The following is a 23790-nucleotide window of genomic DNA, read 5'->3' as shown; positions in this document are numbered from 1 at the left end:
AGGGAGGGTGAGATCTGTTGGATCATTTCAGTGGAATTCAGGGAGGGGGAACCCCACTAAGTGGAAATAAACCAGTGTGGCTATGGGTGGAAAGGGCAAAGAAGACTTATTCAGTGTGAATCTTGAGGTGCCTCCTAGAGCCCAGACTGGAGCTGGCCAGCCTAGGGGGAATGAGAGGCAGGGGAAAGAGGAGGAAAATCCCTGCAAAAAAGTCCAAAACTGGGGCTTCTCATACTGGTGCTTTTCCTTATCTTGGGCAAGCTAGCTTACTTCTGTAAGCCAGTGTATGCATTAGTGAAGTGGAGAGGATCTGACTGACACTTCTTCCCCAGGGGCAACATGAAGATCAAATAAAATAATCTATGTGATAAGTGCTTTGGAAACTGTGAAGTGCTGTGGACACACATTTATGCATTTGTTCTGTCAGCAAACACTAATGATCCCCTTTGTGTCAGGCACAGGGCTATACATTTCACATACATTGTCCTGCCTGATCCTTGAAATAACTCTATGAGGTAGGTAAAATTATCCCTTTTTTTACAAACTAGGAAATTGATTTGTAAAGAGAATAAGTGACTTAGCCTGGAAATAAACAGCTGGGGAGTGTTATAGCTAGGATCAGTCTGACTGAAAGACCAGTGCAGGAAACTCCTGCCCTGTGCCGTCTCCTTGAAGCAGAATCCCCTGTCCATGGAATTGGGCCTCTTTGCTTCACTCCTGAGCACTGGAAATATTAATCCAGAGTGCTTGGGCTGAGGGCACAGAAGGGTTCCAGCAGAAGGGATGGGAAAAGGCCTTATCTGTATCTCTCCTCTTTCCAGGGTTTGATTTCTTTGAAGCCAGCGCGAAGGAGAACATCAGTGTAAGGCAGGCCTTCGAGCGCCTGGTGGATGCCATTTGCGACAAGATGTCTGATACGCTGGACACAGACCCCTCGATGCTGGGCTCCTCCAAGAACACGCGTCTCTCGGACACCCCACCGCTGCTGCAGCAGAACTGCTCATGCTAGGCAAGGCCCACCTTCCTGACCTCCCCTCGTTGTGGCGCCACACCCAGTCTGCTTCCCCTTGTTACACACTGTCCACTCTCAGCCCCGACCAAGATGAGCTGCTGCTATTCTTTGCCTGCCCCCGGGGTTCTCTGCAGATGTTCCCAGTAATAGATACTCAGCACTAGACTAACAGAACAGGTCACTACATGGGTGGAGATTCACTTTACAAAAGAAGACTGTTTTATGAAGGGGATTCACTACAGGGACTTAAAAGCAGTCTCTTCTCTGCCTTTAAAATGAGAGTTCCTCCATTTACCAAAATTTGACACACCCACATTCTTCAGGGGCATGCCAATTGCGTAAAGTGAGGCTCGCCTGCATAGCTAATCCTATTAAAGACAACTTCCCAAAGCACAACGTGCTTGTTTCCTATCGGGCTCCCTGTGGGGCTTTCTCTCACTACAAGTCAAGCTTGGGTTCTCAAAGCCCTGTGCCTGTTACCACGGATGCCCACAGGGCCTGGGCAGTTGCTGTGGTGACAGGCAGAGCTAATCTTCAGAGAGCTCAGACTCTCTAATGATGCTGAAGGAGCAAAGGCTGAGTCAGAAACACACTTAAGAGAAAATGATTATCCTCTACAGAATGTCAGAGGTTCCTGCTATAGGAAAGAGCAGGCACGTATGCTCAAGAAAGACAGAGAAAACGAGAAACAGGCAAGATCAAGACACAGATCATGAGTTTCTGATTTTGCTGCTTTCCAATTGGTTCTTAACTGTGGGAACTTAGTAAAATTGGCTATTGGTTCTTAGACTCCTAGAACCTGAGGATTTTAGAGTTGACGGGATTCCCAAATTTACCTAGTTTGACTAGTCAATTCTAACCTTCCTTTTTCTGACAAGTGGCTGTCAAGCCTAACAACCAAATCTCTTTCTTCTAAAGCACACCTTCTAGGCAGGGACAAGAGCTCATTTTCCACACCATCTTGGTTAACTCTCATAGAAAGTGTTCCTTGCTTCAAGCTCAAATCTGCCTCCTGGAAATTCTTCTTCTTCCCTCCCTGTTGGTACCAGCTCTGCTGTCAGAGACTTCACAGTCTCTGCTCTCTCTGCCCTGTGACACCCTCAGACTATTTGAGAACAGGAATCATGACTCCTGGGACTTGCCTTTTCTCTAGGTCAATACCTCTATAATTCCATCGGCTGTTCTTCATAGGCTCTTCTTCCCATCCTGCCCCTTTCCTGCAATCCATCTTTTAATTGCTCTCGAGCAGTCTAACTGAGAAGTGTGATTTGAAGCAAAATAAATCTAAGGTGGTATGACCCTGAAAAAATTGAGAAAATTGAACTCAAAGATCCCGATCCCGACCCCATTCTCCTGGGAGTGAAACCTTAGTTTCTACCAGAGAGCGTGGGAAACCACTTCTGGTGGAAGCCCCTTAATTAAACACCTGAGGAAAAAACGAAAAGAAACTCAGAGACCAGAGTGAATTCGCTCATTATTCTAGCTTGCTTGGCCACAGGGACATATTTGGTTTGGGCTGAAATAATGGCATAGAACTGGCAATGATTCCAGAAAATCTTTCTTCTATATCATGGTCTGAATCCTCAGCCACCTCAAAAGTCAGCGGACAGGGGGAGTCTCTCCCCAGTTTTCTCTTCATTTCAAATGAGGTTCATTGTCCTAGAAAAGTACATTAACTAGCAACTAGTCCAATGACTAAATACAAGGACCATCCAGGGCACTGTGGCTCACACCTGTAATCCTAGCACTTTGGAAAGCCAAGGCAGGAGGAACACTTGAGGCCAGGAGTTCGAGACCAGCCTGAGCAATATGGTCAAATTCCATCCCTACCAAAAAAAAAAAAAAAAAAAAAATTAGCCACATGTGGTGGTACACGCCTATAGTCTCAGCTACTTGGGAGGCTGAGGCAGGAGGATTGCTTGCACCCAGGAATTTGACGTTGCAGTGAGTTGTAATCATGCCACTGCATTCCAGTCTGGGTGACAGAGTAAGACCCTCTCTCTCTTTATCTCTCTCTCTCTCTCTTTTTTTTTTAAAGGAGTCAGCTCTACAAAGATGCTGCTTTCTTTGATGCAATGCAGAGAACAGAGCTTTGGACTTGGAATCAGGAGACCTGGACTCTGTCATTAAATCAACTGTGACTCTGGACCAGTTACTCCCCATTTTTGAGTCTTGATTTCCTACTTATAAAATGAGGGAGCTTATTTGGATGATCTTTAAGGTCCCTTTTGGCACTAATAACTTGGTGACTCTTTTATCTTACCTTCACCATTTCAGTTGATCCACCAAACAAACCTGAGAGATCAGGATTGGTATCCCAGTGTTGTCTTGGCCAACTCTGATGTCATGCTTACTCTGTACTAGACATTGTTCCAAGCATTTTACATGCATTAACTCATCTTCCCAACATCTTGTGAGGGAGGCACTATCGTGAGCCTCATTTGAAGATGAGGAAACAAAGGTACAAAGAGGTTCTAGCTTGACCTCTAAGGTCACATAGGAAGTAAGTGGTAGAGCTGTAGCTCACATCCAGGCAGTAGGTTCCAAGGTCTGTGTTCTTAACCACATTCTGGGCTGCATCTTTTATAGACAAACTATGATCCAGAGGGATTACGAGAATTGGATCACATACCAAGAGAGTGTTAAAGCCACATTAGGATTCAATTCCAGGGCCATCAGATTCCAAGTCCACTGGAGAAAAGATGTATATCTCTAATCTGTTAACAAATTGCTCAACTACTCAGACTAATCCGAGGTGATAGATGTCTCATGCTCAGGAAAGGCGAGTCAGTCTCTGAGGCAACAGATCCCATGGGTCTGGGTAGAAAATGCCCAGTACTTCCCAGTCCCAAGTGCTGGCTTTCCCTGTACCTGCCTCTGCCAGGCAACACTTAGCAGGCTCCCAAGCAGCAGGAGCCTCCATGCTCCACTTTGAACAGCCTCCATGCTCCAGCAAGGGGGCATTTGTGAAGAGTGACTTGAATAACTTTTCTGACCATGGGTATAATACAGTTGCTTCAGAGGGCAGTGATTCTGGGTGTGATTTTTACACTGTAGCATTGTATACAGTGTCACAGATAATTACTGGTTTTTTCTGGTCGTTAACACTCATCTACTTTAGTACTAGGATTTCAGACCAAGGTTCTCATGACCCCTGGATATTTTAGTATCTATATCCAATAATCTTTTCTCTCCTACTGAATATCCAGGCAAAGATCAAATCGTTTTCTTTAAAACTGTCAAATTCTGTAAAACTCAGGAACTAGTTCAGGGAAACAGGCGTCTTCACAATAGATGGAATCAAGAGTTAAATGTTATAGTGGCAAGCTCATCTACTGGGCAACAGACAACCAGACCTACTTGTGAGATGGCAGCGCCCCAGCCCTGCTCTGTGACCTCATTTCTGTCGAATGAAAGGCAGCAGCTTCCAGCTGATTGCAGCATAGTGTTCATCAATCACAGTAATAGCGCAATTAGCCACCAAGGTTCAAGCTGCATAATATGTGTTAGTGGCAACTTGTCCTGGATTTAATCTTCCTAAACAATCCAAATAAAATATTTAAAAACTCTTGACTTCTGGCTGGGCGCAGCAGCTCACACCTGTAATTCCAGCACTTCGGGAGGCTGAGGTGGGCGGATCACCTGGTTCAAGACCAGCCTGGGCAATATGGTGAAGCCCCATCTCTACTAAAAATACAAAAACTATCCAGGCGTGGTGGCGGGCACCTGAAATCCCTACTCAGGAGGCTGAGGCAGAGAATTGCTTGAACCTGGGAGGCGGAGGTTGCAGTGAGCCGAGATCGTGCCACTGCACTTCAGCCTGGGTGACACAGCGAGACTCCATCTCAAAACAAAATAAACAAACAAACAACAACAACAAAAAAAAAACTTCTTGACTACTAAAGAGGCAAAAGTAGGCCAAAAGTGCGATACAGTATTGTGTTTGTTTACAACATCTATTTTAAATGCATGTGTATCTGTAAATACAAAGTGATTCATGACTTATTGTCTCCTCAGTCTGTAGCAATATTAACCTCTAGGAGCAGCAGTCAGGTATAGTGTACTGAATGGTCACAGACTCATTGATCATCAGATCTGGAAAGGAGCTTAGAGAAGATCTGTTCCAGCCTCCTATTTTATAGAAGGGAAGGTTGACGTCCAAGGATTGGAAGGAAATCTCCTAATTACTCTGAGAGTACTGCAGTGATGAAACCAGGACTAGGTCCTGGATCACCTCTGAGAAGACACTTAGCTATTTGAGTATCAACTAGGGCCTAGCATTATTAAGCACTAGATAAATACAGATGAAAAGAAATGATCCCTGCCTGCAAGGTCCTTATGGTCTAATGGAGGTGCTGTTTCTAAAATATTGTTGTCCCAATTTGGCAGTCAAGGAAACAGCCCTGGAAAAGTTAACATGCTCAAGTCACCCACTGGTATCATTTGAACCCTCCTCTGTCTGACTCGTGCTCTTTTAAATTTTTTTCTTCAGATTGTCTTAGAAGGGTAGATGGGATATACCTTCTGGTAGTATCAGGCGCCCAAGGATTCTTAGAGTTAAATAACCTCAGTTAATTAAATAACCACAATTGCTTGGTGACCGAAGCCTTATAACATCGGCAGAATAAGAGCATTCTCCAGACCTGACTCCCCAACTTTTATCACCTGCTCCTGCCTGCCACTAAGCTCCTTGCTTGGATATCAAGTTTCCTGGAGTATCCTGAGGAATGTTTGTTTGACTTTGTTTGCCAACAGTTTGGGGGAAGGGGAAAGAACTACAATAATCAGTGTCCTGGGATCTCATTGATTTCAGATTCCCTGTCCCAAGCCTACACCCAATTACCTGCCATAGTTGGGGAATCAAGTAGCATCCTGTGGCTGGAAGTAGATGCAAAACACTAGTCCATGAGATATAAATACTGTTAAATGATGGCTTTTTAAGGTCCTGATCCGTTATATGAAGTAGGCAAAATTCAAATTTATTTATTCATTTATTTTCTCAACAAATGAATATATATTATGTGCCAGGATGCAAGTAGTGGCAAATTAGGCACCGTTCTTGCTTTCATGAAACGTATAGCTTCATGATTTAGTCTAGACGTTGTCAAATCATCCAAATATAATTACAAAGTACTCTAAAGGAAAGGCACATGATGCTATGAGAACATTCACCTGGGAAACCTGAATCACCTTTGAGAAACTGTTTCAGGGGCTCTTAGAAGTCTGCTGCTCCCAAATATCTCTGCTACCCACTGGCCATTGCTTTACATTCCTCAACTAAGCTTTCATCTTTTAGTGCTAACCTTTGATGGCTGATCAAATACAAATGCCCCAAGAAGAGTAAGGATAGGAGAAGGAATATCTGTACCTGTGAAACATTGTTAGGCTGCCTGGCTATGAGTTCATTGTTGTTTTCTGAAGGACATAACCAACCACTCCAAAACTTATAGGTTTAAAACCACAAACACGTATCATTTCTTATGATTCTGTGGGTTAGCTGGGTGGTTCTTCTGGCTGAGGCAGGATGGTCTAGGATAGCTACATCCATATGTCTGGGGTCCCAGCTGAGATGACTGGGGCTGTTGAGGCCTTTCTCCCTGTGGTGTCATCCTCCAGAAGGCTGCCCAGATTTGTCCATATGGTGGCAGGAGTTTCCTCAAAGCAAGAGAGGGCAAGACCCAACACAGAAGCACTTTTCAAGCTCTGTTTCCATCACATTTGCAAATGTCTCACTGACGAACACAAGTTCCATGGCCAAGCCCAGTTTTAAGAAATGGAGAAATAGGGCTAGGCTCAGTGGCTCATGCCTGTAATCTCAGCATTTTGGGAGGCCAAGGCACGCGGATCACTTGAGGTCAGGAGTTCTAGACCAGCCTGGCCAACATGGTGAAACCCCATCTCTACTAAAGATATAAAAATTAGCTGGGCGTGGTGGCGGGCATCTGTAATCCCAGCTACTTGGGAGGCTGAAGCACAAGAATTGCTTGAACCCAGGAGGAGGAGGTTGCAATGAGCCTAAATCATGCCACTGCACTTCAGCCTGGGTGATAGAGCCAGACTCAGTCTCAAAAAAAAAAAAAAAAAAAAAAATGTTGGTGGAATAGATGCCACCTCCTTATGGGAGAAGCTACAAAATGCAGTGACCAGTTTTTCAATCTACCACAGGAAGCACCCTCAGTTCTCTGAAACTATGTCTGGTAGATGTCCTGGGATCTTAAAACGTGGCTCTGATGGTATCACCAAAGACAAGTGGCAAAATCGTTTAGGGCAGGGCAGTCTTATCATTTGTTTAGTAGTTATCCGAAGGATTTATTTTGGAGGAATCAAGACACTTCTAGATGAAGAAGTTTTGATGCTTGTTAAACAGTCCATTTGGATACTTCTTAGCTATCCCCGAGGGACGAATCTGACTTCTCATTTCACAGGATTCACCGTAGATAATGGTTGTAATTCCTACCTGAAGTTCCTGGCCAGAAGCCCAGCAGAAAGATTCAGTATATGCAGAAAAGATGGCTCCAAAAACAGTTGGGCCTTCTGTTCTAACTGTACTTCCTTCCTTGAAGTACTCTTCTAGTCCCGAGGCTTTAGATGTCAAGTCTTTGATAATAACATGTGTACCTAAGTGCCTACTGGACATTTTCATGTCTCAAACTTAACATGTCCAAATTGAAACTTGTGATTCTGCCCCCAAACTTGTTTGAACCCCAGTCTTCACAGAAAACTAGGTGCCGTCCTTAATTCTTTGATTTTTCTCTTTTTCTTAGCCTCCTTGTCTAATCTAGCAGCAGATCCTAGGGTTTTACTTCTAAAAGTATCTCAAATCTGATCATTTTTCTCCATTTTTATTGCCATGACCTTGGTCCAGGCCACCATTGTTTTCTGCCATAGAGAGCTACCACAGAGTTCCTAACGTTTCCCTACTCACATAATTACTCCCCACTAGTCCATTTCTCTCACAGGAGCAACTATATATACACACACACACACACACACACACATATATATATATATATAATTTATTTATTTTTTGTAGAGACAAAGTCTTGCTATGTTGCCCAAACTAGTTTCAAATTCTGGCCTCAAGCGATCCTCTTGCCTTGGCCTCCTGAGTCACTCGGATTGTTTGTATGAGCCACCTCAATGGCAATCTCTTAAAAATCTAAATAAATGAACAGCTCAGTAACACTGAGGTTTACTTCAGTACCCCATACGAAAACAATCCAAATCTTGGCAAGGTGGTGAAACCCTGTCTCTACAAAAAATACAAAAAATTAACTGGGCGTGGTAGCCTGCACCTATAGTCTCAGCTACATGGGAGGCTGAGGTGGGAGGATCGCTTGAGCCCTGGGGGTCAGGAATACAGTGAGCCATATCCATGATTGTACCCCTGTGCCACTCCAGCCTGGGTGACAGAGCAAGATCCTGTCCCCCTCTCAAAAGAAAAAAAAGAAAGAAAAAGAAAGAAAGAAAGAAACGAAGAAAATTCAGAGACTTCCATTATTAATAGTACTTATTTTATTGATTCTGTTTCTAGCCTGAATTGGCTTCTAACTTGCTATAGGATCTCTGGTAAATCATTTCCTGTAATAAGCAACTATCACCTCTCTCCTTGTTTCTTCCAGAAATAGTAATCTCTTCTTTAGTAGTACTACTACTCCCTTACCCAAACCAGGTGATTCTAGTGAAGACTGTCATTAAAGGGAGCATGTGATCAAGCAGGGCCCATCAGAATCCTTCCCCAAGATTTTTATAAAAGCTGGACCTATTCTTTTTCCACTTGAGTGGCAAATATGTGAAGATATGAGGTCTAAAACTGTGATAGCTTATTCTCCACTCCGGTGTAAATTCTGGTCTATAGTAAGAGAAAACAAGGCCATTAGGCAGCGGGCAGCAGAGACAGGTGAGAAAGAGTGTGGCCTCTGGTTTTCCAGACCCTGATTCTGGTTTCTTGAGGCTTGGCTGATCACCTCTTCCTTTGATTCTGTTAGAAAGCTCAGCGTATCTTTCTAATAAAACCCCCCTTTGCTTTGCATGTTGGAGTTAGGTTCTTATCACTTGCAACCAAAAATATATTGTCTCCTCTTTGGTTCTCAGTTTTCTCATTTATATATCCTTCTAGCTCCAAAGTATAGAAATTCTAATTAAAAAAAAAAAAAACTGGATCTTTCATAAAATCCCACTGATATAGACTTTCTGATCCAGACTGTATAATCTGGAAAAGAAGCCTACCCTCATCTCCATCCTCTCTTCTTGTACCTGACGGAATGAAGAAGAGGGATTTCTCAAGGTGAGAAGCAGTTCTCCATGGACACTGATGACAGCACAGGCAAAGGTTCCTATGACTAGGGATCACTATCCACACAGGGTCTGGCTTCTCAGGTATCCAGCAGGTAGACAAAACAGCTAACTCCACTGCCACTCCTTTCTCCACATCCGTTCCTATTTCTCAGCCATCTCAGTGACATCCACCATCTTGAGAGTCAACTACTGACTGGACTGAGTTGTGTGGTATATGCTTCTGTTTACTTGTCTTCTGACTTTTTTTAAGTGACCAAATAGCAAACACTTAAATAGGAAATCTCTGGGAGACTTGAATAAAAGACTTTGGTTGGTAGAAAATCGTGTCACAGAAAAACTAATAGACAGCAAAGTAAGTCAGCAAGTCCCTGAGCAGTAGGATTAGGATTCCTGTCTCCTTTCAGATTCGAATGCATCTCTTTCTGGGGTTAACAGTGGACTGGGATAAAGTTAAGAGGCTGTGCAGCTTGGGTTAAGTCATTCTTATCTCTGGGCTTCAGGAACTTAGACCAGATAGTTTCTATGGGCTCTGTTGGTGCTGATGCCTTGGGGTTCTGTGGCTGTTTTCTGTAAGAGCTGCAAGGGGCAAACAGGATTTTGGCAGCAATCCTTTCATTACTAAAGCTTCCTTTCTTTTCGGGTACAATGAAAAGAGCCAAGGCTGTGTGACCCCCTCATCACTTAGCCAGGCGTATGGTCCTGGTTTCGGAGGCTGCCAGAAAGTATCTTAGCAATTTGTGTCTGGATGGTCCATGCCTGACTATCCTAGGCTAGGGGTTCCTAAAGAGTAACAAGAAGAAGAAGAGAAACAAGAATCTCTGACACTTGTTGAAAATAGAGCACAGTCCCATTTATTTGAGAAGAGACACCAAGCAGCCATATTTATGTGCCAGAAATGCATTCCACCTCTAGGAGGACTTAATTAATGGACCAGTGTGTGCCAGGCTGAGCTGGGCAAGATCTTTCTGAGGACAAACTCTGCCATGCAGCTAGAAGCCTGGAAACTAAAAGGACTGCATGTAGTAAACTATCTTCAAACCCCTGTAAGCATCAGACCACAGGATGAGGTTTCAGAAAGTCATAAGGCAGAGTAGTTAAGGCTACAGGGCTTACAGTCTGACAGACCTGGGTTCAATTCTTGGGTCTTCATCACTAACTAGTTTTGTGACTTTGGGAAGATGACTCCCGGAGCCTCAGTGAACTTCAGTTACTTCATATGTAAATGAAGTAATAATATCTACTTCACGGAGCTATTGAAAGGATTAAATGGAGAATGGGTGTAAAACCCTTAGTGCAGTGTCACGCACACACGGTGGATGCTGAACGTGTGATGTTGGCACTACACAAAGTAATCCCAATCAGGCAGAGCTAGGCAGGCAAATCTAATCCAGGATCTTTTGTAAGGGGACTGAGAACCAGAGAATGGAGTAAGCCAGTGTAAACACCGTGAGCAAAGGAGCAAGAGAAGGGGCGTTGTATAAGTAGGAGATGGAGCCTGGACTTACTAATTGGATCAGGGTAGAAGAATCCAGCCAGGACCAAGGGAGGAGAGTCCAGGAGAATGCCATGAGCAGCTCTGTAGCATGACCTTGTTGGGCTGGGTTAAAGTAGGGGCTGCCACCAGTCACCTGACAGAAAGGTACCTCATACACTTCCTCCTTCCTCCAGAGATCAGCCTCCAGGAGTGAGGAGTGAGCCCAGAATGAGAGTTTAGAGTGCTCTGGAGCCTTTGTTAGAGGTGCCCTCCAACACTCAGAAAACCAGGATTCCAGAGACCTGAGTTTGAGTCCTGACTTTGCAGCATACTAACTGTGTGATCTTGAACCAACATATTTTCACCTAATGAGGCTGACAATCTTCCCTACTTCACAAAATAGTTGTGAGAGTCAAATAAAAGTACATTTTAGAAAGTGAAATGCTATGGACATTTAAGGTGGAGCCACTGTGAGAGTCTTGGGGAGTAGATGGTATTCGTCTCAGAATGAAACCGAATACACCCCTCCCAGAGACCTTTCCAAGGATCCCCTCCTTCCTTCAGCTCCTTCCCCCAACCTCAATACACATTCCTGTCCCAGGAACCTAACCTCACCAAAAATACCCGGGCCAACATGCCTTACACCCAGAGGTTTGGTTGGCTTCAGAGAAACTTCTGGAGGCTAAAAGCAGCCAAGAGGAATCAGTCACTACATGCTGGGCCTGGATGAACAGAGCAGTGAGCTGTGATGGGGCTGGGGTCTGGGAGGAGGAGGCAGGAGACATAATATTCAAATATTATAACAAAAATCATCGATCGTGTGTTCGGCGCTTTACAGTTCCCAAAGCACTTTCCCATCCATGCCCTGATGATCTTTGATACAACACTGTGATGTGGGTTTTATTATCCCCAGTACAGATGAGGAAAATTGAGGCCTGCGTCAGTGAAGCAATCTATCCAAGACTACACAGAGAAGGCAGTAAATGGCAGGGTTCGTCTCTCAGAATAGGGTAGGGTCTGTACCCCCTGCAGTGGGCAGTCCTAATTCTGAACTTCACCGATCTGGGGGTAATAGAGGGGAGCAAGAGGAAGGCTGCTGAAGAGAAAACCTAAACATCTGTTTTGTCTACATATGACTTCCTCTGCTTGTGGGAGAGAAGGAAGGAAAGGAACACATTCCCCTTGCCAGCCCCACAACCTCAACAAAATTAAACCCTGGAGCAGGTTGAGCAGCAGAGCCTTCCCTCAGATCAAGGAGCCAGGGGCAGATGATCTATCTCTGCGGCCACACAGAGAGATGTCACCGTATGCAGTTTGCATGTCATCTTCAATTCCCCGAACTGCTCTTTCTAATTTATTCAACCGGGGATCAGGCTGGTCTCATGCCAACCTAGGAGATGTACCACAGCAGTATAAGCAGAATTCCTCAGGAGGAACAATTAGCAAAAACTGAAGTTGTCTCTCGATAGACCTGAGCGGAGAGAGGAACAATAGCTCTCATGTCTCTCCCCATCAGATTCGAATGAAGCAGATGTTCTCATGCTTTTTTATTCTTCCTATGTTCTGTATACTGACACCTCTTCTCAGTGGCATATGAAATATGAAATGTCATGTGGTGGTGTGAGTTTGTATAAATATAAAGGAACATATATACACAGTAGCAAAAGAGAAGATCTCATTTACAAATGTCTATGGTGTTTCCTTGTTCTGTGTTGATCTGTTTTATTGATACAAACTGAATTTTCTTAATGTATCTTCTATCTCTATTATAGTGGCAATGATGGTATATGCATTAAAGTTCTTCTGAATTGTGTATCATTTGTACAGTGACTCTTTCCTGAGTTTGTGCTAAGAACTTTGGGCAGAGGACACTGGCCGCAGCGACTCATGCCTGTAATCCCAGCACTTTGGGAGGCCAAGGTAGGTGGATCACTTGAAGTCAGGAGTTCAAGACCAGGCTGGGCAGCATGGCAAAACCCCATCTCTACTAAAATTACAAAAATTAGCGAGATGTGGTGGTGGGCACCTGTAGTCCCAGCTACTGGGGAGGCAGAGGCAGGAGAATTGCTTGAACCCAGGAGGTGGAAGTTGCAGTGAGCCGAGGTCATCCCATTGCACTCCAGCCTGGGTGACAGAGCAAGACTCCGTCTCAAAAAAAATGAACTTTGGGTAGAGATTCTTGCATTCAGAGATCTTTAAGAGGAACTGGAAAACAGATCCAGCACCGATGCAACAAAAGACACAATATGATGCAATAGCTCATGATGGACTCAGGAAAGTGGGGTATCAGGATGGACTACAACAATCAGGGAAGGCTTCCTGGTGAAGGAAGGACTGACATTGCAAGAGGTCAGGGAGTGCCTATTAGTGTGCACTTCTGGAGACCCGCTGGGCTGTGGCTCTGTGCTAGGTGGTATAGAGGTCGCAGAGAATAACAAGGGGCAATGTGTGCCTCCCAGCAGCTTACCTCAGTATTAGCTCATAGCGGAGTTTTAAAACACATTGCTGGATGGCACGTGGGAACAAGGCTGCTGAGCTGGAAAGCAGAAAGCCCACAGGAAAATGAAACCAAATGCAGACAGAACTCGCAGCCCCAGGAAGGGGCAGAACCTACTCCCTACCCCCACTTCTCAAAAAGTTTAATAAGTCTAAGCAGGCAGCATATTCAGTCCAATTTTACTCCATCCCCACCATGATATGCTAGAAACCTTTTCCCTTTCTTAGCCTGGTTAACTCCTACTCATCTGCCAGCACTCAGGCATGGGGACCCTGGTGGGCCAGGGAGGTCACAGAACTTTGGAAGCACAGAGCAGAGATAATGGAGGTGTCAGAGATGCTTTCAGTTGGAATTCCTTTCCCTCCCTCCCTCCCTTCCTTCCTTCCTTTGATCCTCTTCCTCCTCTCCTTCCTTCCTTCCTTCCTTCCTTCCTTCCTTCCTTCCTTCCTTCCTTCCTTCCTTCCTTCCTCTCTTCCTCCCTCTCTCTCCCTTTCTTTCTCTCTCTCCTTCCTTCCTCTTTTTCTCTTTCTTTCTTTCTTTTCTTTCTCTCCTTCCTTCCTTCTTCCTTCCTTCCTTCCTTCCTTCCTTCTTCCTTCTTTTCTTTATTTCTCCCTTCCCCTTCCCCTTCCCTTCCTTTCCCTTCTTGGCATTTTAAAGATCCCTGTACAGGATTCTTTCAGTTACAAGGGACATGGACCCACTTTTAGTAGTCACACAGTAAAAGAGGGGATCATGGTGTGAGGGAAATTTGTTAGTTCGTGTTACTTATAAAGCCCAGGGCTAGATCTAGCTTCAGGCATAGATAGAAGCAGCTGACTAAATTATATTGTCAGAATTCTCTCTCTCTCAGCATCACTTTTCTCTGGGTCAGCTTTATTCTTGGGCCACTCCAGCCTCATCCTACTCATATAGCCATCTGGACAGAGAGAGAATGCCTCTCCTTCAGTAGTTTTGGCAAAAGTCCTGGTCATGCTTAGAATAGTCTAGGATTAATCATTATGCCAGGGGATGGGGTGTTCTGGTTGGCCAACCCTAGATTTTATGCCAATCTTGAGTTGTAATGTGGGGTCAGTCCCACCCAAACCAGATGAACTGCAAGTGGAAGAGGCATGGTTGCCCCAAAGGAAAATTAGGGTGCTGTTTCCAGAAGAGAAGATAATAGATGTTGTCCAGGCAAATGTACCAGCTAGTCACAGGAGCTACAGAATCAGATCACTCCACAAAAGACATCCAAAAACTGGACTGAGAATGAGAATGGGTTATACCCTCAGGATATGGGGATGAAAGGAATAGGATGGGTAGGGATGTGGGGAGGGGCAGAACAGAAGCAGCCAGCTGAGGGCAGAGCAGTCAAAGGTCAGTACATATGATTGAACAAGCCGTGTCCTGCTAAGGGGGCCAGAGGGAGGCTAAATGGGAGTTGAAATCAGCCTAGACTCCAAGTGCAAAGCCTTGTGTCCTGGTGTGGAGCTGCACTAGGAGAAAGGGCTCTTTGGTGTAATTCACACAAGGGTGCTGTCTCCTCACTAAGCCATGAGCAGAGGGGCAGCATCCATCCAGAGTGGGCACTGTCTCCACTCTGCACAAAGATGCAGTCATAGGTTGAATCATATCCTCCCAAAAGATATGTTCAAGCCCTAACCTCTGGTACCTGTGAGTGTAACCTTATTTGGAAATAGCATCTTTGCAGATGTAATCAAGTTAAGATGAGGCCATAGTGCATTTGGGTAGACCCTAAATCCAATGACTGATGTCTTTAGAAAAGAAATGAGAGGGAGATTCAGACAGAGGGATAAAGGGAAGAAGGCTTTCCAGGGACGGAGTCAGGGATTGGAGCACTGCAGCCATGAGCCAAGGAATGCAAAAGATTGCTGGCAGCACCACAGGCAAAGAGATGGGCATGGAGCAGGTGCTCCCTCACAGCCTCCAGATGCATCCAGCCCTGTTGACACCTTGATTTTGGACTGCCAGCTCCAGAACTGTTAAGAGAATCTGTTTCTGTTTTTTGAAGCCACCAAGTTTTGTGGTACTTTGTGACAGCAGCCCTAGGAAAGGAACCCAGGTGCTATATGAGCTAGCAGAAGCCTGAGAGTAAAGCTCCCCCCGCCCGGCCCCCACAGTGTCCTGGTAGAAGATAGAAACACTTGAGGTACCCAAGAGATCCCAGCAGAAGTATGTGGGCCTCCTCATGGGTACTACTGCCTAACAGTATCCTGGAAGTGCCTGTTTCCTCCACCTTCACACACAAAGTAAACAGTATTTTGAAACTATAGGGCTACAAGAAAAATGAGAGGCAAACTCTCATTGGTTTGAGAAGATGACTAGGGCACACTTTATTTTATTATTATTATTTTTTGTTTATTTTGGGGGCACACTCTAGATGAGAGCCTCTGCATATGCTATTCTTTGTACTCCTCTGTCCACCAAGCTCAGTTAGGCACCTCCTCTGGGAATCCACAGCCCCTTTTGCTTTCCTTTGCCATGGAACTTCCTGTGCTGTATTGTAATTTTCTGGTTATCTGTGGAGTAGATTGTCCAGTGATGCAGAATACATTTTCCTGTGAAGTAAAACAAATAAGCAGTAGGCAAATGGCCATTAAGAGGTCCGGGGACCTCCTTAAACAAAGGAAATGAGACTCCAATAGTTTCATCAAGATGCAGAATTATTGAAGTGTGTTGAGGAAAACCACAGTGGCTCTGAAAACAGGCCAGTAGCAGGGAAGGGCAACAAGTTCTGGAATGTCACTTCCTTAGAGAAGTGACCCTATCACATACCTTCATCTTTTTTTTTTTTTTTTTTTTTTTTTTTTTTGAGATAGAGTCTTGCTCTATTGCCCAGGCTGGAGTGCAAAGGCATGATCTCGGCTCGCTGCAACCTCTGCCTCCCATATTTAAGTGATTCTCCTGCCTCAGCCTCTGGAGTAGCTGGGATTACAGGCATGCGTCACTATGCCTGGCTAATTTTTGTATTTTTAGTAGAGATGGGATTTCGCCATGTTCCTCAGCCTCTGGAGTAGCTGGGATTACAGGCATGCATCACTATGCCTGGCTAATTTTTGTATTTTTAGTAGAGATGGGATTTCGCCATGTTGGCCAGGCTGGTCTCAAACTCCTGACCTCAGATGATGTGCCCGCCTTGGCCTCCCAAAGTGCTGGGATTGATTACAGGCGTGAGCTACCACGCCCGGCCTACCTTCATCTTATTTTGTTTTCTTCATTGCATTTATCATCATGAAATTATTTTATTTGTTTAATGAAAGTTCCATGATAACAGATACCTTGCCTGTTTTGTTCATGCAGTACTGTCAGAGGCTTGGGCAAGTTACTTAGCCTCTGTTTTACTTAAAACCTCTGTTACAAAATCTCTCATTGATAAATGTACCAACCCCTTAGGGTGATCGTGAGGATTAAATGAGTTAATATTAGAACTTAGATCAATTCTAGCTAACATTTATGTTGCTCTTACTAGGTTCCAGGCACTATTCTAAGCCCTTTATATATTCATCAATTTAATCCTCACAACAACCTTATGAGACAGGTTCTATTATTATCCTGCTAAGTAATATTATTATCCCCAATTTATGATGAGGAAACAAAGAGGACAGTTAATCAGCCTAAGGTCATACATTTAGTAAACACACAGCTGGGACTGAACTCCCAGAGTTTCCACCCTTAACCTCTACATTGTACTTCTGCCTAGTATAAATCCTTCTTGAATGAATACAGTTATCAAGAAAATGGAAATAGATGGAACCAATGAACTAACTCACGAATCAGGACAGCTATTGAAGGGGAACAGTGGCTGGGGATCTGTGAGACAGTGATGCTGGAATTTGCATCTATTCTAACTAAGCAGGCTTGGGTCTGGGAAAATGGCTATCAGGGTCGATTTACAATGCAGTAAGTAGGAAGGAGCAGGTAATTCTTGGTTGAGTATAGCCCTGGGATAGGGAATTATCCTCCTTCGGATCCTGAAGAGCCCCTGAAACCTGGGCAGGGATTCACGCTGATAGCAAGAATACGGACTGGTGCTGGAAACACAGCCCCCATCACATCTCATGGGACACATTCAAAGGAACCCACTCCAGCACTGGCAGTAAGAGAGCAAAGAAGAGGACCTCTCTCAACTATTCGCGTTTCAACCTCCTCTGGCCTTGGCAGCTGCACCCAGCGTTTTATGGGATACTACTGGGAGATCTTTTAAGGTACAGAGTGTTAGGTGACCCAGCTAGTTATGTGCATCTTTGCCACCACTAGCAATGAGCTTCTGGACGTTGGGGAAGATCGTTTGGTTTCCTTTTCAATCCCCAGGTCCCACACAGGTTCTGGCACATTGAGGGTATCCAATGCCCGTTTGTTGAATGAAGAGAACTGAATGCTCGTTCCAGATGGGATGATACCTAGACAAGGCAGTTGCTGATATCTTAGATGTTTTAGCTGAAGGGTGGTGGTAGTGATGGTATTTTGGAAGGACATTGAGAGAATGGAGAAATCATAGTCTAGCCAGTTCTAGAGAGGTCTGTGAAGTAAATTGTTTGTTTAAGCCATCACAAATGTAAAGTCCTTCCTGGCCCAAGGTCTTATTTAAATCCTTTCCTAAAACCTCTGCAGTCTGCTTAAGTTGGAGAATTCTTTTTGCTATATTTATTCAAGAATAAGTTGGTAACAGTACACAAAGTCCGCTATTGTGCACCTATGGGAACTGTTTTTCCTTTCTTTTTGGGGGCGAGGGCAGTATCAGGGTCTCACTCTGTCACCCAGGTTGGAGTGCAGTGGTGCAATCATAGCTTACTGTAAACTTGAATTACTGGGCTTAAGCAATCCTCCCACCTCAGCCTCCCAAGTAGTTAGGACTCAGGCACATGCCACCATGCCTGGCTAACTCAAAAACAATTTTTTTGAGAGATGGGATCTCACTATGCTGCCCAGGCTGGTCCTGAACTCCTGGCCTCAAGTGATCCTTTCACCTCAATCTCTCAAATTACAGGCATGAGCCGCAATCCCCAGCCAGGGAGTTGTTTTTCCAACTCCCTGCTTTTGCAAGAGCTGCCTGAATAAAAACTGTGCCTATAGAAAAGGAGGCCTCTAGCCCCTCCTTAATGGTGTGCTTCTGCTTTGCACAGTAGATATACAGGATGTCTTTGAATCAGCTAGTAATTGCCTACATTAAATACTTGGGTTTTCTCTGTATGACTCAATAAACCAACTTGTTAAAAGAACAGTAGCTAAAAATAAGTAGCTATTTTTCAACATAGGGGTGTGTGTGTGTGTGTGTGTGTACAATATGCATATGTATGTATATATTTTACCCATCTCATGAGCAGATTTCTTTATATTATATTAAAAATATGATTCTAGAACTACTTCTGTTCCATAAGACTGCTCATCCTCAGCAGATTAGATCTGCATAAATATCCCTTGACTGCTAGGATCAGGGTCACCCCTTTCCCTTTCTTCATTTGTTTGCTTTTCCAAAGGACTCCACTTATCTTTGTGCTGCTATAACAAAATACCCAAGATTGGGAAATTTATGAATGGCACAAATTTATTTCCTCACCATTCTGGAGGCTGGAAAGCCCAAGATAAAGGCTCCAGTATGACTGGTGTCTGGTGAGGGCTATTCTCTGCTTCCAAGATGGCACCTTGTTGCTGCATTCTCTGGAGGGGAGGAATGCTGCATCCCCACAAGGTGGAAAAAATAGAAGGGGCAAAAAGGGCAAATCCCCTCAAGCAAGCAAGCCCTTGTTTTTTTTTTTTTTGTTTGTTTGTTTTTTTTTTTTTTTTTTTTTTCAGACGAAGTCTTGCTCTGTTGCCCAGACTGGAGTGCAATGGTACAATCTTGGCTCACTGCAACCTCTGCCTCCCGGTTTCAAGCAATTCTCTTGCCTCAGCCTCCTGAGTAGCTGGAACTACAGGCACCTGCCACCACCACACCTGGCTAATTTTTGTGTTTTTGGTAGAGATGGGGTTTCACCATGTTGGCCAGGCTGGTCTTGAACTCCTGACCTCAGGTGATCTACCCACCTCAGCCCCACAAAGTGCTGGGATTACAGCCATGGCCACAGCTACCGGTCCTCCCAGCAAGCCCTTTTTTTTTTTAGATGGAGTCTTGCTCTGTCACCAGGCTGGAGTGCAGTGGCACTCAGGGAATAATTTCCTAGGAGTACTGAGTCATTCATTCATTCAACAAATATTATAGAGCACTTACTATGTGCTTCATATGATGAAAGTAACTAAGGATAAGGGTATGAATCAGGACTAGTGGAGCTTGGCAGGGAGAGAGACATATAAACCAATAAATGTGATATCAGAGTTAAAGACAGTCATAAAAACAACAAAAGTACTGTGGGCATCCAAAGGAAAGGAAGGGCTGCTTTGATCTCAGGGTGGTCCTCAGCCACAGAGGATAGTACTTTAGAGCTAATATTTCTAAATTCCAACAGATGCCCCCCTGTTTCTCTGGGATGATTTATTAATAAAGATTTATTAAGAGCCAAGTGTGGTGGCTCATGCCTATAATCCCAGCACTTTATTTGGGAGGCTGAGGCAGGTGGATCACCTGAGGTTAGGAGTTTGAGACCAGCCTGGCCAAAATGGTGAAACCCCATCTCTAATTAAAAAAAAAGAAAGGAAAAAAAATTAGCTGGTCGTGGTGGTGGGCGCCTGTAATCCCAGCTACTTGGGAGGCTGAGGCCTCATCCAGCCCCAGTGACAAGAGCAGGACTCCATCTCAAAAAAAAAAAAAAAAGAAAAAGAAAGAGCCTAGCACGGTGGCTCACGCCTGTAATCCCAGCACTTTGGAAGGCTGAGGCAGGTGGATCACCTGAAGTCAGGAGTTTGAGACCAACCTGACCAACATGGTGAAACCCCGTCTCTACTAAAAAAAATACAAAAGTAGCCAGGCGTGGTGGTGAGTGCCTGTAATCTCAGCTACTGGGGAGGCTGAGGCAGGAGAATCACTTGAACCCAGGAGCTGGAGGCTGCAGTGAGCCAAGATCCTGCCATTGCACTCCAGCCTGGGCAACAGAGTGAGACTCAGTTTCAAAAAAAAAAAAAAATCTGTATTCGTAACCAATGAATCTCATTGCTTCTTGATCTCAACTGATCCTCCTGGGATTAGCAACAATCTCTCTTAAATTTCTTCATTTTTCCCCATTTCATTGATATTGCTGCATTTTTTTTTTCTTTTGAGACGGAGTCTCGCTTAGTCGCCCAGGCTGGAGTGCAGTGGAACGGCTCACTGCAAGCTCCACCTCCCGGGTTCACGCCATTCTGCTGCCTCAGCCTCCAGAGTTGCTGGGATTACAGGCGCCCGCCACCACGCCCGGCTATTTTTTTGTATTTTTAGTAGAGACGGGGTTTCACTGTGTTAGCCAGGACGGTCTTGATCTCCTGACCTCGTGATTCGCCCGCCTCAGCCTCCTAAAGTGCTGGGATTACAGGCGTGAGCCACCGCACCCGGCCTATTGCTGCAATTTACACCATCAATTTACCTCACCAGAAGAGCATAGTAGTTAAGAACACAGGTTCTGGAAACAGACTCTGTAGATTTGAATTCTGGTTCACTAGCTAGGCATCTTTGGGAAAATTACTTAATCTCCTTAATCTCTCTATAACTCAGGTTCCACATCTGTAAAGGCGGGATACTTCTTAGGGTTGCTGTGAGAATTATATGAGTTAATATATGTATAAACTGCTTAGAAGAATACCTGGGAGGCAATAAATGCTAGCTGCCATACTATTCCTGGTTTCTTTCTGTATCAGAGTTCTGGCAGGAATCAGATGGCATACTCAAACTAGATAATTTGAAGAGTGCTTAATAAAGGAATCATTTACAAGAGAAATGCAGGGTTCAGGGAGACCAAAAAGAGATACGAAGTTTCCCCAGTGCTAGCTAGCAATAGCTTGCTAATCATCACTACCCAAAGGTAGTAACAAGAGCTGGGGTGGGAGTGATTTGATTATCAGAATCTGAAGAGAGCAACTGTGTGGTAGATGCTGTCTGCTAAGAGCAGTGACCTTTGGTGGAGAAAAGTGTCCTCACACAAAGACTCACTAGGGAAGGAGCTGGGGGATCAATTCTTGGACCTGTCTTTCCCTCTGACTTCTGATCTCCTACTGCTATCTCCCAATGCTGGACTCAACCAAAAGCCAGAGGGCAAAGGAGTCCAGCAGGAGCCCACATAGGCCAAACTTCAGGGATACGCAGCAGGTAGAGTAGAGGGAGTACAGCAGGTCTTCGATTAATGTCATTATGTTCAATGACGTTTCATTATGACGCAGATGAAAAAAATTGATTCCTGGCAGAGGCCACCGTGTGTGAAGTCTGCACATTCTCTCCATGACTGCGTGGGTCTTCTCTGGGTACTCCAGTTTCCTCCCACATCCCAAAAATGTGCACGTTAGATGAACTCATGTGTCTAAACGGTCCCAGTCTGAGTGTGGCGTGTGTGTGGGTGTGCCCTGTGAGGGAATGCCGTCCTGTCCAGGGCTGGTTCCTGCTTTGTGCTCGGCTGCTGGGGTAGGCTCTGGCCACCTGTAACCCTGATCTGGAATAATTGGGAAAATAATTATCTTATACTTATTTTTATTAATCTTTCTTAAACGTATGAATAGCTCATATTTATTATATCTCAAGGTTTAATATTGGAAGTGTTTTGGGTCTTTATTTAGATGTTTGATGATGTTTTGTGACCAGAAATATGCCATAGGAACTTAATTATTTATATCAATTAGCCTACAGCTAAATTGGTTTCTTTATACGTTGTTTCCCTTAGTCACAGTTTCCAAGAATCTATTGATGACATTGAGGACTTACTGTATCCTGAAGATGCAAACAGAAAATGTCTAGCACACCTTCCTCCTAGCTTTGCCCTCCTCCGTTCTTTGTCTTGCAGCCAGAATGATCTTTCTAAAGCAGAAAATGATCTTGTTTTGCCTTATCTGATGCACGCTGGTAGCTCCCCATTTCTCTCAGGATAAAGTCTTTACTCCTTAACATAAAATACAGGGCTTAATAATTATCTCCAGTTCACCCCTCCAGTCTTAACTCTCGCCATTTTCCTCTCAACCTTTCTGGTTGAGCCATATGTAATTACTTTCAAACCTACAAGAGCATTCCTTTCTTTGACCTTACTCATGTCCTGGAACTCTGCTTGGAATGATCCTTCTCCCCTTTCATTCTCCTTCACTGAACTAATTCTTACTCATCCTTTCCTTATACATAGAAATGAAGGGGTTTCTCTTACCCAGCTAGATTTTGGGGGAATCTAAGCTCTGTTTCTGTGGCAATGCTTTTTTTTTTGAGACAGAGTCTCGCTCTTGTCACCAGGCTAGAGTGCAGTGGTGCAATCTCTGCCCATTGCAACCTCTGCCTCCCAAGTTCAAATGATTCTCCTGCCTCAGCCTCCCGAGTAGCTGGGATTACAGGCATGAGCCATCGCGCCCAGCCAGTAGCAATGATTTTCTGAAAGTAGTGGCATGTTGAGGCTTATATTTGGTAGTATTTTCATCTTTTATGTGGATTTCTTTTTATTTTCATGAGATTCTAATTATATATGATAGGTACTTAGTCTACAAGATGGTAGTGAAAGTAATGAGTTGAGTTTTTAATGAGCTTATCAATATATAACTTCAAAGGGATCTTTTGAAAACTACTGAAACCTAATCTATATTCCTGGAATCTTGGGATGCTAAGATAGACTTCTAGGAGTCTTATTTGCATTGAGAAATATGGGAGCTATTTCCCAATGAGAAATATGGGAGCTATGATAAGTATTCCCTTTGGAAAGATGACTGGGCTCTGACAGACAGGAAATCAGTCACATGAGTGGAATGTAGACAAAAGCTGCTTTTGACCTGTGGGCTGAAGAATGAGAAGAAAATAAAATGTAATAAAGGTTTGTTTTTTCAAAACTATATAGTCATCTTCTATATACCAGATAACATATTTTCTCCAAGTAGAAGTGAATTCACAATATTGAAGAACTTCTAGACTGGGCGCAGTGGCTCACGCCTGTAATCCCAGCACTTTGGGAAGCCGGGGCAGGAAGATTGCTTGAGCCTGGCCAACATGGCGAAACCACCCACCTCCCCCAAACTCCGACCCCCGCACACCCTCCCCACTTCCCCCACCCTATCTCTACAAAAAATACAAAAATTAGCTGGGCGTGGTAGCACACGCCTGCAGTCCTAGCTACTTGGGGGGCTTAAGCAGAAGGATCGCTTGAACCCGAGGTAGAGGCTGCAGTGAACTGAGGTTGTGCTACTGCACTCCAGCATGGGCGACAAAGTGAGACCCTGTCTCAAAACAAAACCAAAACCAGAACAACATCTATTGAATGCTCCTTTGACTCTTTTTTTGCAAACAAAACCCAAAACGAACAGACAAAAAACCCCAAAGGCTCTCATAATGGAGGAACATGGGTGGTGATTTAAAGGGAGATAGGATGTGTTCTGGCAAAATCCAGATGGAAAAGCTGCTTCTTTTTCCCCCTTAAGACCAAACAT

The 23790-nt window shown here is 44.4% G+C and overlaps 1 protein-coding gene across 1 annotated transcript in view; it reads left to right on the top strand.

The window, feature by feature from the left end:
• The window catches only part of RAB3B (RAB3B, member RAS oncogene family), a 72172-nt gene extending 70557 nt beyond the window's left edge, over positions 1–1615 (top strand). Inside the window, exon 5 of the mRNA XM_010370418.2 lies at positions 822–1615. Coding sequence (XP_010368720.1) covers positions 822–1009 — 188 coding nt within the window. The 3' untranslated portion in view covers positions 1010–1615. The remainder of the gene's footprint in view (positions 1–821) is intronic.
• The last annotated feature ends 22175 nt before the right edge of the window (positions 1616–23790 follow it).

This window comes from Rhinopithecus roxellana, chromosome 12 (genome assembly GCF_007565055.1).
Source record: "Rhinopithecus roxellana isolate Shanxi Qingling chromosome 12, ASM756505v1, whole genome shotgun sequence".
Taxonomy (NCBI): domain Eukaryota; kingdom Metazoa; phylum Chordata; class Mammalia; order Primates; family Cercopithecidae; genus Rhinopithecus; species Rhinopithecus roxellana.
The sequence above is the reverse complement of the archived record's forward strand: the minus strand, read 5'-3'. Positions and strand labels throughout refer to the sequence as shown.